Raw genomic sequence first — 13,874 nt, 5'->3', positions numbered from 1 at the left:
GCAGTTTGTTATTCAAAGTTGGGTATGCTGACCGCAGCCTTTACGCTGCCCCTACAGTGGGGGGTTTACTAAATAAAGTAAAAGTAAAAATTAGACAACTACAACAGAATTTGATTGCATCCCGCACAGAATGTCTGCTTGTGTTGATGCCAGAAAATTATTAACCTTCAATTATTTGTTTATTTGCCTTGAAAAAAGCATTTTGCGGTACAAAATCGGTTACTGATTACAACTTTTGAGCTGCCCTAACATTGGGGGAATTAAGATACACGGACAACATGCACTGTGGAAGCTATTTTACATTCAGTAAACTCGACGGGTGCGACAGATTTAAATTGCTAGGATGCAACACAGAATGCTTGCTTGCGTTGACAAAAGTTATTAACTTTCAATGACTTGTTTATTTGCCTTAAAAAAGGCATTTTGATTTCCAAAATTGGATTTCCTGATGGCAATCTTCATGCTGCCCCAACACGGGGGGAATAATGGCTGTCTGGCGACACACGCTGAGAAAAACCGCGCTGCTCCTGAGACGTGGTGATCAACCACAGGGCTAGTGCTGCTGCTAAGGAAGGACGACTGCTGTTGTCGCTGTCTAGAACTATTATGAGCGGTTCCGGCTGAAACAGGCTCTTATATAGGCCAAATAGCATGTTTTCAATTGCAAGGTATATGATCCTGTCGACCGTGCTTGGGAAGCAAGCATATAACGACCAATCAGAGGTCGAATTTTTCGTTTTGACAAGGCTTGACTATTTTCAACAGTACAATAGTGTGAATAATAAAATTACAATTATCGCATTTTGGGAAGAATCTTAGAAGATTTTCCAATCTATTGCTGCAAGAACGAAGGAAATCCATCGAATACTAACCGATTTATTAGCATTTGAAATTGGACATATTTTTCACTTTTTTCGGTTTTAGATTTTCATTTCACATCCCTATGTAGCCGAACCTTCTGAGAGAAGTATTCTACTTCAAAACAAAACAAAACAAAACTGCTGTGCTGGTAGAGGATGTTGATAGATTGTGTTATGATAATTTGGAACTAAATTATGTTAAAAATAATTGGGTTGTTTAGCTATATCAGTTTTTTATGTCATCTGAAAGAACTGCATTTTATAAGCAAAACGTGATTTTCAAAAAAATTTTATCGTTGTCCTTCGCTTTTTAAATCACAATTAAAAACTGCTCGAAATCGCTACAATGACAGTTCGCTCATATACGAACTGTCATCGTAGCGATTCAGAGCGAATTTTTATTCTTCATCTAAAAATCGAAGAATAATGGTATAAAGTTTTAAAAAAACAAGTTTTGCTCAGAAAATTACACTCTTTCAGATGATATACAAAAATCAGAAATCCGTGAATAGCTGAACACCCCAATTGCGCATATTTTTTTTTGCTGTAAATCAGTTTTTTTTTTAATTCAGCATGTAACACGTCACGTCAACTCTGAAAACCCCCACCCCCACTAATTTTGTGTAATCATTTGTAACAAAAAAACAGATTACCCCCCACCCCCTACTGCCTTGTGTAATATTCAGCCCAATGGCACCGCGCCATGTTTCAAGGGCGAACATCTCAAAGTATGTGTAAACGAAAGCATATCATCGCCATTTTTCATACACCTTTATCTGACAGCTGACAGCGGGCACAAATGAGTTTGAGCCCAGGACATGACTTCATTGTCATTCACTGTTACTCGGTATAGGGATGCCAATGGTTCGGTAATATTTAATCAGGCCCTAACTGTTTATTTTTCACAATTTCGTTATACAAAGTATGAATTACCTTTGCTCAGTGTGTATGCGCAATGAATCCCTCAAACGTCTAATTTTGCTTGTCACAATTGCACACCAAGCTGAACTTTTCTCGATGACGCTGTCATCATCCGATGATGATGCCACTGATAATAATGATACTTTTTGCAAGAGGCCATTATTTTTAGGAACGAATCAAAAATTATATTTTTTAATTCGACGAGAGGTGATAGCTGTGCAATTTGGTTGAAAAACGCTATCCAAGTCGAGTGGCATTGCGTTGAGTATCGTGCAGAACCGAATTTTACCCGTTTTAGACATGGAAGGTGAACGGAAAACAGATTATCTGTGAAGTGTGATATGAACAGCGAGAGAATTCGTCATCAACAGTGCAGTGCAGTTAAAAAATCGAGAAGCGGACCAAAACGAAAAGCAGCCGATGCGAGTCCCTAGGCTTGTTTTTTTTTTTTCACCAACAGTAAAAATAATCTAACGGAGGTGTTTCGTTAACGTTGGAAGCTAGCAACGAAAAAGTGGGTGAGTAATGTATTTTCGCACTTTCTTGTGTATATCTGAATCGTGGAGGCTTTGGAAAAACAATAATATCCGGATTCATGGGAAAAACTAGTGGGTGGTGAAATTATATAAGATACCGTAGCTTTCGTTGCAATAATTGTGAAATTTTGGGTCGCGACAGTGAATCCTTATGACTTCACACCTGATTTGTGTAAGCAACATATAACAGTGCCAAATGCGTCATATTGTCTGATTTGTTTCCGATGAAAATGTATTTAATATTTACTTTCGTGGTTGGCAACCCTAACCAGAAAATACCAGTTTTTATTATGAACAGCCAGAGGGAAAGGAAAAGTGGTGAGACAATATTAGCGACGATTTTGCACACAATATGAAACAAAGATGTTGCAATTAGAAAAAAATTTGATTGACCATAACTATTTCCTCACGTTTTGTTTAAAAATAATAGGAACATTCAATAAATATTTTGTTTTTTCTACTTTCAATCCTCAAAGAAAAAATAAGTTCCATTGACTAATCTAACTTGGTGCGATATCACCTGATATCATTAAATTTCAATGATAACTGAACGGGTCTGCGTATCGTGATGAAACTTGGCTTTGTTTCAGTGTGCATTAGCATATCTGGTGCATAATACTTTGATTGACCGGTGAAGCAGATAATTTGTAATTATCAACAATGATAATAAATCAAACAATAAATACAATTGAGCAACTAAATCAAACTCTTATATTCTTATTATCTTGGTATTCCTATTTTCGTAAATTTTTTATAAGGTTTTTAAAAATTAAAATTTTACAACTCATGGAACGTTTATTTGGTCATTGTTCAACTTTTTTTGACTAGTTTTATTGCAGACAAAAATATTAGAAAACACCGCTTCCTTCCTTAATTTTACTCACTCTTTACACATCCATTTGAATGAGTTTTCTGTGTGATTTGCATGTTTCTTGCAAACCATTATAAATTGCAAAGCGTTGTTGTTTACACACGCAATGCAATATTATTGTCAATCAACTGTTTTCTACGCCAAATCAAGTTGTTAAAGGTCAATAGAAATGTGGCATCAAAATGCTCTAATCTTCCCGAACAAATTTGCATATCACTTGTGGCTCGGGGAAAAACAGTAGATGATATTCAGATAGGGAACAAATTCAAATGGGTTTGTGTTTTGCGTGGCCAGCAACGACGCTAATCAAACCGATTCTAGTCGATCATTGGAGTTGCGTTAGTTGTTACGGTTTGTGCAGACAGTAAACATGTTCAATGATTGTAAAACATTGGTGTGAGCCATTGGGGAAAAAAATGAGAGCACTAACTGCCGCTCGTCAGTGCACTGCTGCTACACGTAATAGATGCAAACGTGTGCCGATACTTTGGTAAGCCGGTGACGAAAGCGACAGTGATAACTTTTCTGTGCCACGCATTAGTAGGACTAGATTTAATCTAATAGAAACGATTAATTTTTGATAGTTAAAACAAAATTGTCACGAAAGTTTCCCCTTTTTCTTTCTGAACAGGGTATTAATCGGTCAATCAGCCACAAACAACACGTGAACGTTTTGAACGTTTGAAGCAATAAGTGCAAGAAAATAAATTTAAACGTTATACATAACCAGAAAATAAATACAATCACAGATGGAAGAAGGAATTCATCAACTTAGCATCACTAGTAAGTATAAAATATTTCAATTCGCATTGTGGATTTTAATGCTTCTTTTGTTTTGTCTATCCCGTGCAGTTGAGCACGCATCTTTACGCAGCAACGGCTTCTTGAAACCAAACCCGTATGTAGAGATTGCAATCGATAATAAAAGTACCCGCAAGACCGACTTCCTTAAAAACACCAATGCGCCCAAATGGAACGAACGCTTCACCGTAATCGTTTCGCCCAGTTCGGTGCTGCACTTCCGCGTGTTGGACCATTCCAGCTTCCGGAAGGATTCACTGCTAGGGCAGCAGACTGTCTATCTGGCGCACATTCTCGAGCACTACAATGGAGTGCTGGAAAACCTGGAGCTCAGCATGGACCTGCTGACGGACGCGTCCACATCATCAAAGACAAACGAGCCACGGCAACCGACCAAAACCGGTGAACTGGTGGCCGTACTGAATGGACTAAACATCGATATGCGCGTTGTAGCACTGAGGGCTGGAAGCAGCGGCATGAGCGTGGCTAACAATCACTCCAATGACGTCACCGGCGCCACAGCGTATGTCAACGGGAATGGGGTATGTATAGCTATGGCGCGCCTCATATTTGCCATGAGGTGAAAGTGGTATCTTTAGCGGTGCATTCGATGGAGCGAGCCTAGTGTTGAACTATCATAAACGTTATCATATATCTTATTTTTGTTTCTGTCGAATCAACCAAACAATTAGGTGAATCATTGAGCTAGCACTCAGTTTTATACCATTTTTTTTCTTTTTAACAAAATATTACTTCTGATATACCAAGCACGCAGTGGGAAAAAAACAAACTCGTAGTTTTTGTTATTTGGATGCTGCTAGTTTTTAGCTTTGCAAGTTATCTGCTGCTATGCAAAAAATACAAGCAATCGCTTCGTCGAATGTTCTCCTCGAAAATTATAATTAAACCTCTAAGTTTCCGTACCATTTAATGCACGTCATATAAAATTAATTTTGAAGAACATACAATTTATAAAATTATGATCCTGAATCAACTTTTCTGGATGACAACTTCGAGCTCATTTTTTTCCCACTGTGCATTGATGTCGTCTGGGAAAATCAATAGCAGCAGTCAACCATGTACATCTGATTAAATATTAACACAAAACCCCATTCACTTTTTCACGCGCCGTAGATTGCCGCCACCATGGACAGCAGTCGTAGCAGTATCCTGAACGGAGGCATTCGAGCGCGTATGCGATTACGTGGAACACCGTCGACCCAATCGCAGAGTTCACAATTACAACCAACGCCTAGTCCTGGCAGCATCAGCAACCAGCAGGCTCATCATTCCCCCTCGTCGGCAGGGATTCACCTCAGCAGTGGATCTACCGGTGCCGCGGCAGCAACGGCAGGTGATTGTGTACAACTGAATAGTACCAGGGCAAATTTTAATGATTTAAATATACATTCCGCTGTATCGGTGGCGACAGTTGGTCCAATGGGGAATGGAGCAGCTTTGCCATTAGGTGGTCCCGGTCCATCCCCAATGGGGCCAGCCGCGTCGACGGGAGCGATTCGTCGTAGCAGTGGCATGAATTGGGATCAACAGCAACAGCAACAGCAGCAGCAGCAGGTAATACATTCAATGCCTCCGGCTGGGCATCAGCGTTTGGGTCCTGTCTATTCAAACTCTTCGCAAGACTCCCTCCTAAATGGTATGTCAAACAGCACCGCTTACAACAGTCAAGTTCAACCGAATTTGACAGCCGGTACTATGGTTCCGATGAACGGTGGCACAATAGCGCCTCAAGTGAACAACGCAACAGCTACCGCAACAACAGGTGCAATGGTTCCCATTGGAGGCAGTCTCACCGATCAGCAGATGATGTTGCAGGCAGCCGCACAACAAAACCAGGTTGATGACGAACCTTTACCGGCTGGATGGGAAATGCGGGTGGACAAATATGGCCGCCGTTACTACGTCGACCATAACACACGGTCCACATACTGGGAGAAACCGCAGCCACTTCCCGCAGGTTGGGAAATGCGCCGAGATGCTCGTGGTCGCGTTTATTACGTTGATCACAATACACGAACAACGACCTGGCAGCGCCCGAACAGCGAGCGCCTAATGCATTTCCAGCACTGGCAGGGACAGAGACAGCATATCATATCGCAAGGGAACCAACGGTTCCTCTACCCGCAGCACGCTCAACAATCCAATACCACTTCCGTGCCCCATGAGGAAGACGACGGCCTTGGTCCTCTACCGGACGGATGGGAAAAACGAGTTCAACCCGACAACAGAGTTTACTTTGTCAATCACAAGAATCGCACCACACAGTGGGAAGACCCCCGAACGCAAGGTCAAGAAGTAAACATGCTAACGGAAGGTCCACTTCCACCGGGATGGGAGATTCGTTACACAGCAACAGGGGAACGCTTCTTCGTAGACCACAACAACCGGAAAACTACTTTCGAAGATCCTCGACCTGGGGCTCCCAAGGGGGGAAAAGGCGTTTACGGAGTACCCCGCGCATACGAACGTTCATTCCGATGGAAGCTCAGTCAATTTCGCTATCTGTGTCAAAGCAATGCTCTGGCTTCCCACATAAAGATAACGCTAACGCGACAAACCTTGTTCGAGGATTCTTACCACCAGATTATGCGTCTACCGGCATACGAGTTGCGGCGACGATTGTATATCATATTTCGGGGTGAAGAAGGCCTCGACTATGGCGGGGTTTCCCGTGAATGGTTCTTCTTGCTGTCACATGAAGTTCTGAATCCAATGTATTGTCTGTTCGAATACGCCAACAAGAACAATTACAGCCTTCAGATTAATCCCGCCAGCTATGTCAACCCAGATCATTTGCAGTATTTCAAATTTATCGGAAGATTCATCGCAATGGCACTGTATCACGGGCGGTTTATCTATTCCGGTTTCACGATGCCGTTCTACAAACGAATGCTGAACAAAAAGCTCACTACCAAAGATATCGAATCGATCGATCCCGAGTTTTACAACTCGCTCATCTGGGTTCGGGACAACAACATTGACGAGTGCGGACTGGAGCTGTGGTTTAGTGTAGACTTTGAAGTGCTGGGCCAGATAATTCATCACGAGCTGAAGGAGGAAGGGGACAAGGAACGTGTCACGGAGGAAAACAAGGAGGAATATATTTCGCTGATGACGGAGTGGCGAATGACTAGGTAAGTGTGATAAGGTTTTGTGTTTTGGAATTCGAATTGATTTGATTTTCCTTGTCAACAGGGGTATCGAAGAGCAGACCAAAACCTTCCTGGAGGGTTTCAATGAAGTGGTGCCTTTAGAGTGGCTAAAATACTTCGACGAGCGAGAGCTAGAACTAATGTTGTGCGGCATGCAGGAAATCGACGTTGACGATTGGCAGCGAAACTCGATCTACCGCCACTATAACCGTAATAGCAAGCAGGTTGTGTGGTTCTGGCAGGTTGGTACTAGTAAATTCGCTATAAAAGCGCCAAACTTCATGAAAATATTGCTTTCTAGTTCGTACGAGAAACTGACAATGAGAAGCGTGCCAGGTTGTTGCAATTCGTAACGGGTACCTGCCGGGTACCTGTCGGTGGCTTTGCCGAGCTGATGGGTTCCAACGGTCCGCAGCGATTTTGCATTGAAAAAGTTGGCAAAGACACCTGGTTGCCACGGTCGCATACCTGCTTCAATCGGCTGGATTTGCCTCCGTACAAAAGCTACGATCAGTTGGTTGAGAAGCTAAATTACGCAATCGAGGAGACTGAAGGATTTGGTCAAGAGTAAGCCTGGTGAAGTTCGGAAATATCAATAAAAAACGACTTGCATGTGATTCATCCGATAGCGATATCGATAATATTCGTGTTTTTATAAGACATTTTCGTGGTTATTTGGCAATTTGAATTGACTGGCAAAATGGTTCATATCTGACGTTAGAATGAATGACTGTTCTGTTCTTGTTTTTTTTTTGTAAATTGTAATTATACACCTGTTTCGTGTATAATGCGAAGAAAGTTCGTGGAAACGTATGATTTATACTGCAATCCGCTACCCATTAAGTTAGATGTAAAAATGTACATAATACTTTAACTAAAGAAGATCTTTAGTTCCCTTGTTCCAAAAATCGTGATATATCAGAGTAGAGATAAATCGTTACTGTATTGTGTAAACACATGTAAATAAACCGTGTCAGGCCTAGCAAAAAAATGGGATAAATATTAGTAACAATAAAGTCACATCAATAAACTATACACTTCAAATACACTTGTTGTCTATTGTAAAATGCAAAGTAGTTGCGAAGAATGTCTAATAATAACAAAAATTTCTTTTTTACTAATGAATAATAACAGTCTATGCTGGCAAGAGGTTTACAGCTGGATTTCTTAGCTATTCTATTGAAATTCTTACTTTCTTTGATAAACGTTCCTTTTTGCTTTATTATCAATTAGAAGAAAAAAAAACAATAAAGAAACAGTTGGGGCCATGATAGATCATATTTGCTATTGTAATGACGAGAAACGGTGTCTTAAGCTTTTATCTGTCTCATCAAAACAGCCGGACGTAGGGGTGGATGCTACTATAAGATACTATTTTTGAGTGAGTGATGATTTCTCCACGGCGGAAAAAAAATTCGAAGTGCAGAAGACGCATTACGCATCCTATTATAGCAGAACAGTGTTGGATTAACTATCTTAAATGACATTCAAACTTCTTATTATTTCACCAGCGTGACCTTTTCGTTGCATATTTTTTTATAAAAGAATACGAAAAAATGATTTGGACAAAATAATAAGCGCAAGTGATAATTGAGAACGGAATTATTTAGTAAGTAATAGAGTAAATCATGTTTTGCAAATAAAGATATCAAACAGAAGAAAACACTTTTCTTTCAACCAGCGTTAGACTTCTCGAAGTTATTCCACTTCACTGACTTACAATACCTTACCAGTCAGCTGCATGCTGAAGTGTCGTTTGCTGTTTGAAGAAGTCGTTTCAATTCAATTCAGCCCACGGCTGGAACTCGCCAGCCATGTCGCCTGCGAAGGCCCCGCAGGTCGCCTTCTACCTCGAGCCACTGCGCTCGCTGCGCGCCTCGTTTCAGTCGAATCGTTATTCTGAACCATTCTCATCGGGCTGTCGTCTGACATGGTTGGTCAATAGCTGGGCATTACGTACGTACAGTATGCCCGTACTAGTTGGCATAAAAAAGACCCCAGTGTGGTATAAGCATAATGCCCAGCAACTTCTATCCCTACCTCCACCTGGTACGGACTGGGATTCGAGCAACCAAGGGAAGATCGGTGAACCAGGGGGAACTTGGTCGTAGCTTGCCTGAGCGTCTGTTCTCCATGTTGGGGACGGCTCAAATAGCGTCTGATGTAGAGCGGCTGAATTATGGAATGCGGAGTCTCGCCAGCTACACCCAAGACGGTAGCCCCGTCGCGAGACTAGGCCTCCGCAGTTCTAGTAAGGCAGCATGCTGAAAACTGAAAATACTACGAACAATCGAGAATTGAATACGAAACGAAACAGTTGGCAACGACGATTAGAAGCTCGGTACATGGAACTGTAGATCACTGAAAGCCCCGCCACTTCGACACCGTTGCGCTCCTGAAGCTTTGCCGGAAAAAAGAGAAGGTACGGAGGATTTGTGGCTGCAGGGCACAGTATTACCAGAGCGGCGCACAATCAATGAGCTGAGCACCGGCTTCATAGTGCTGAGCAGAATGCTGAGTCGTGTGATCAAGTGGCAGGCGATCAGTAACAGGTTACATTTACACTATCCTCATTGTGCACTGCCCTCACGAAGGAAGACCCGATGTGGAGAAAGAAGCGTTCTACGCACAGCTATTGGCCATATATTCAATAGACCTTCAAATAATTTTCGGTCTTGTTTTCAGCTCTAAATAATCGAAATCTGCCTTTGAAACAAGGCTCTACCTTTTCTTCAATAGCACAATAGTTAGAATCATGAAACAACAATTTACCGCATTTTGGTGGACGCGTATACGTTGAAAGCTGTCTGCGAAATAAGCTTTGAATGCTTGGACTCCTTTTGTGACGCTATCAATGTCTATTTTTTTTCATCCTCTCTCAGAGTGTTGCCCTAAAGCCTTGTTTAGAGTTCCAGGCGAAGTGAAAATCTCATACAAAATGTTCATTTTTTCACGTGCTTGAAAAATGCAAACTGCAAAAATTTCACTTCGCTTAGAACTGTAAACACATATGATCCAGCGAAATCAAATTTGTGGATCACATATTTTTCACTTGGACTTACTTTTTTTACGCATGCAAGCACCAGTGAAAAACCAAGCAGGCAGACTTGGTTTTCTCCTCCGGGCGATCGAAGAGCAAAGTGTATTTTACATTTGCACTAAGCGGGAATCAAAGGACTTCGCGCGCGCAATTATTTAACGCTACACCTGACAAGCAACCAGGGGGGATTTACCGCTGTCAAAGTTCATATATGTGTGCGTTATCGCAGATCAACTCTGGTCCATGAAGTTTGTTGGTCCATGACGTTTGATAAATTACCAATGTGACGATAAAACATCATCAATTTTCGTCAAAAACTTGTTGCTGTCCCAAAATTTCACTACGAAACGCATTATTAATAAAAGTTTTCCGCGATTTCTCAAGTTTTGATAAAAAAGAACGTTCCATTTTACTTCGATCAAAACGACAAAAACCCAAAACATACAGACGCCTTGTTGCCAAATGTGTTGGTCATGGTTTCACGATATTTGACAGATTGATTCCCCCTGCAAGCAACTGCTCACTCCTATTCATTCTGCACGGGAAAAACGAATCGGATACACATCAGCAAAAGAAAAAGCCGAAGTTTTACACCTGAAACCGAAGTTTTGCTCCTCAAAGCCGAACGATGGCACGCGGCGTCCGTCATATCATTGCCATGGCTAGTGTGATTGATTTTCAAAGCCAAGGTAATTTTTCCCAGCATTCAAAGAGAAGAACTAATGAATATGTCAAGCATTTTTTCTGCCTGACGAGACGAGCCTACAGTAGCAAAATGACTCCGGAGATTTCCTGACCATAATGCATCGGGCATAACATGTTGAGCGCAAATGCAACTGATATATGACAATAAATTTCAATATGCAAAATTGATACTGAACTCTAAATAGCCACTCTAGTTTTGCTGCTTTTTATAGCCTTCTGCAAACGACCGCAGCTTTTCTTTGCCAGTTCTTCGCATCCTTTATATGTTCAAGATGTCTAAAACTAAAACTAGCATGTTCTTTTTTAATAAGCGGTTCAACTTGTTGTTTGCTTAGCACTCTGTTGCTTTTCAAGTACCGTCAGTCGGGATCAGATTATGCCAGTGGGGGTAAGATTGTATCATACAACCCGTGACTTGGCGGCCATCTCTTTCGGAACAGAAGACAAGCCTTTCTTGTTTAAATATTAGAGGAAACTTATTCAAGAAAGTTGGGTCTTGTGATCGCCATGAGATGGCTGACAAACAATGGGTTTGTATGGCACAATCTCACCCCCACTGGCATAATCTTACCCCGGTTTACGGAACTCATAAATCGGCATCATTCATGTTTTGTTCTCTTGATCCAGGATACCACAAACTGGAACATAGGTTTGTATTTCTCAGATTCTGAGAGTATCCAAAAGTAACGATCTGATGCCACGGAGTTCAGCATCACCAAAACCGCGTGCTCATTGTTATGATGGTTCAAACCACAAACGCAATGATTAATATCCGTGTGCTCAATTTGCAGTAGATGTCTAACCCGTAGTGGAAGGAAGAGAAGGAAGCCAAACTGTCCACCTTCTTATTGCTCGGAATGGAACAATGAAAAGGGATCCCCACAAAGGTAATCTGAGAAGATTTTTCATATAAAACATTCTGATGTTCCCGTACGGAGGGTGCTTTGAAATTTTCATCGATGAAGAGCCTGAATAGAACTGAGACTGTCCATAAAGATGAAATAATGGTCCGTGTGCATTTTTTTGCGGCGTAAAATCTCTGTAATACTTTCTTTTCCCAGTCATTATCGCAAAAAAATCAACTTCTCAACAAGTGTGAACCATTTTTTCCAATATAAAAGAGACATAGCGTAGGTTATTAGTTTTCCCGTTTGGTTTCATTCATCTACACGGTGCACCCGCCGTGTACTCGAGAAATAACACACGTGCGCCTACGAACTAATGCGTGCTCACGGCGTGCGAAGAAAATTCTCTTCGCACGAATCGAGTAGGCTGCTCCTCGTGCGAGTCGACGGGTACACCTGGTGCAGAGAAATGCCAAGTCTGCAAGCAGGTAGTGAAATATTCACATACCGGATTGTTTATTTGAATTGTAAGTTTGTTTTATGTCGACAACGGTTTGAAAAATGAATTGCGATCAAGATTTGGAGAATAAGGCGGCAAATTTCGGAGGTTATTTCGAAAATTACATCATTGACGAATCATCGATTTCATTCGCGGACGATGAAGAAGGCGAACCACTACAGTGTGGATCAGATAATCGCAAACGATGTCATGACGCACAATCCATGAAGGCTAAACCGAAGAGAAAACAAAGGAAAATTAAGGACAGGGAAAACAAACAGTGGTTGGCTGAACTTATGAGAGCTGAGGAGCTAATTTGGAACAAGCAACATGCTTTGCATTCCAATTCCAACGCGCTGGCTGCTGCATGGAAGAGAATCGCAAATCAAATGCCCTCCTCTACTGGTAAGTACTTGCGCTGTTTATTCTAAAAACTCACTCATATTTCCATATACGTTGAAAACATGCGGGTTCAAATGAATAGGAGTTCCTATTTTTGAATTAAATCCAGTCGATATTCCTTAGAAGTTATGTAACATCATTTAAAACTATCCTATTATTATAGTGACCGAATGTAAAAACATGTGGAAAAGTATGCGAGATGCTTGGCGGTACAAAAAAAAAATCAGCTTTAAGAGGGAAATCCGGTGACAGTGGAGGAGATGAGCAATCTGATGATGCTAGCAAGAACGAGGATGTTGACATAACAAGCATGTTGTCCTTCCTAACACCCGTTACCACTCAGTTTCCTCGGCAAACGATAACCCTGGGCAGTCATGAACCTAGTTCCGATGATACGATTAACGACGAATTGCCAACGTCGAACTACGCCTATGTGAGTACTCATTTCAATAATAAAAATAACATTTTTCGAACTAACACTCTACAATTCTTGCAATTGAATCTTCCAGTTATTTTTCCTGGATTGTTGCAAATTTGCATAGAAATTGACCAACATGATTTGATGATTCAATTGCAGGCCGTTTGCAGTCAGAAGAAGGACGATGTATTAGAGTCAGTTCAAAGTATTTCAAGAGCAATAAACCAGCTGGCTGCTGTAGCAACAACTCAACAAGAAACTGTATTTGCTCCACCATCTGAATTTAAATTTGAATACATATGGAAACACATTGAAAGTTTGTACGCGCAACTGGACCAAATAGATATAAATCAATTGAACCAAACATTCATAAACATGACTTATGATAAAATTAAGGATAATAAAAAAGATGGTACTTAATGCTCAGGTACCGAAAATATAAAAAAAGAGAAATAACAAGAATATAACAAAGCTGCGTTTTATTTTCGTATTTAATTTTATAGATTTATACTAATGTTCACTCAAAAACACAGCTTTTCGTTGCCAAGGAACAGCACCTTCGGGTGAATTGATGTAATCTCTTAACCAATTCCTTATCGTCACAGCACTTTTTTGTACACTAGCTTGAGAACCAGAAAGTGGGCATAATTGGCTAGTGTTATTTCTCCATTGTCCTCCGATTAAATTGACATGCGCATCGTAGGTGTCAGCAAAATTTGCCGGACAATACGATTTCTGTCCTGTCATGAGATAGTTGTGCAAAATAACGCAAGCGGATACAATTACTTGAGCTTTGTCTGGAA

The 13,874-nt window shown here is 41.1% G+C and overlaps 2 protein-coding genes across 3 annotated transcripts; both read left to right on the top strand.

Annotated features, from left to right (window-relative positions):
- The first annotated feature begins 1,909 nt into the window (after positions 1–1,909).
- On the top strand, positions 1,910–8,206 carry LOC129730625 (E3 ubiquitin-protein ligase Su(dx)). Its single transcript, XM_055690102.1, has 7 exons — positions 1,910–2,299; positions 3,820–3,971; positions 4,041–4,531; positions 5,124–5,343; positions 5,422–7,144; positions 7,206–7,404; positions 7,464–8,206. Exons 2-7 carry the CDS (start codon positions 3,938–3,940, stop codon positions 7,731–7,733), a joined length of 2,937 nt encoding a protein of 978 aa, XP_055546077.1. The 5' UTR covers positions 1,910–2,299; positions 3,820–3,937; the 3' UTR covers positions 7,734–8,206.
- A 4,033-nt stretch (positions 8,207–12,239) lies between these two features.
- On the top strand, positions 12,240–13,497 carry LOC129731947 (uncharacterized). Of its 2 annotated transcripts, none has more exons than XR_008729125.1 (3): positions 12,240–12,656; positions 12,817–13,086; positions 13,163–13,497. XR_008729125.1 is itself a non-coding variant. In XM_055692348.1 (3 exons), the coding sequence occupies exons 2-3, from the start codon at positions 12,853–12,855 to the stop codon at positions 13,489–13,491; spliced, it is 495 nt and encodes a 164-aa protein (XP_055548323.1). In that variant the 5' UTR covers positions 12,240–12,656; positions 12,817–12,852; the 3' UTR covers positions 13,492–13,497. The 2 variants fall into 2 exon arrangements, 1 of the variants encoding a protein (XP_055548323.1); XM_055692348.1 differs by having other exon boundaries at positions 13,231–13,497.
- The last annotated feature ends 377 nt before the right edge of the window (positions 13,498–13,874 follow it).

The sequence above is a fragment of the Wyeomyia smithii genome, chromosome 3 (assembly GCF_029784165.1).
Source record: "Wyeomyia smithii strain HCP4-BCI-WySm-NY-G18 chromosome 3, ASM2978416v1, whole genome shotgun sequence".
NCBI classification, from domain to species: domain Eukaryota; kingdom Metazoa; phylum Arthropoda; class Insecta; order Diptera; family Culicidae; genus Wyeomyia; species Wyeomyia smithii.
This window is presented reverse-complemented; position numbering and strand designations above follow the sequence as displayed.

Coding starts and splice junctions, on each gene's coding strand:
- LOC129731947 (XM_055692348.1), top strand. CDS start 12,853: ATGCTTGGCGGTACAAAAAAAAAATCAGCTTTAAGAGGGAAATCCGGT. Junction 13,087..13,230: donor CAACGTCGAACTACGCCTAT/GTGAGTACTCAT, acceptor ATTCAATTGCAG/GCCGTTTGCAGTCAGAAGAA.
- LOC129730625 (XM_055690102.1), top strand. CDS start 3,938: ATGGAAGAAGGAATTCATCAACTTAGCATCACTA. Junction 3,972..4,040: donor TCATCAACTTAGCATCACTA/GTAAGTATAAAA, acceptor TATCCCGTGCAG/TTGAGCACGCATCTTTACGC. Junction 7,405..7,463: donor AGGTTGTGTGGTTCTGGCAG/GTTGGTACTAGT, acceptor ATTGCTTTCTAG/TTCGTACGAGAAACTGACAA.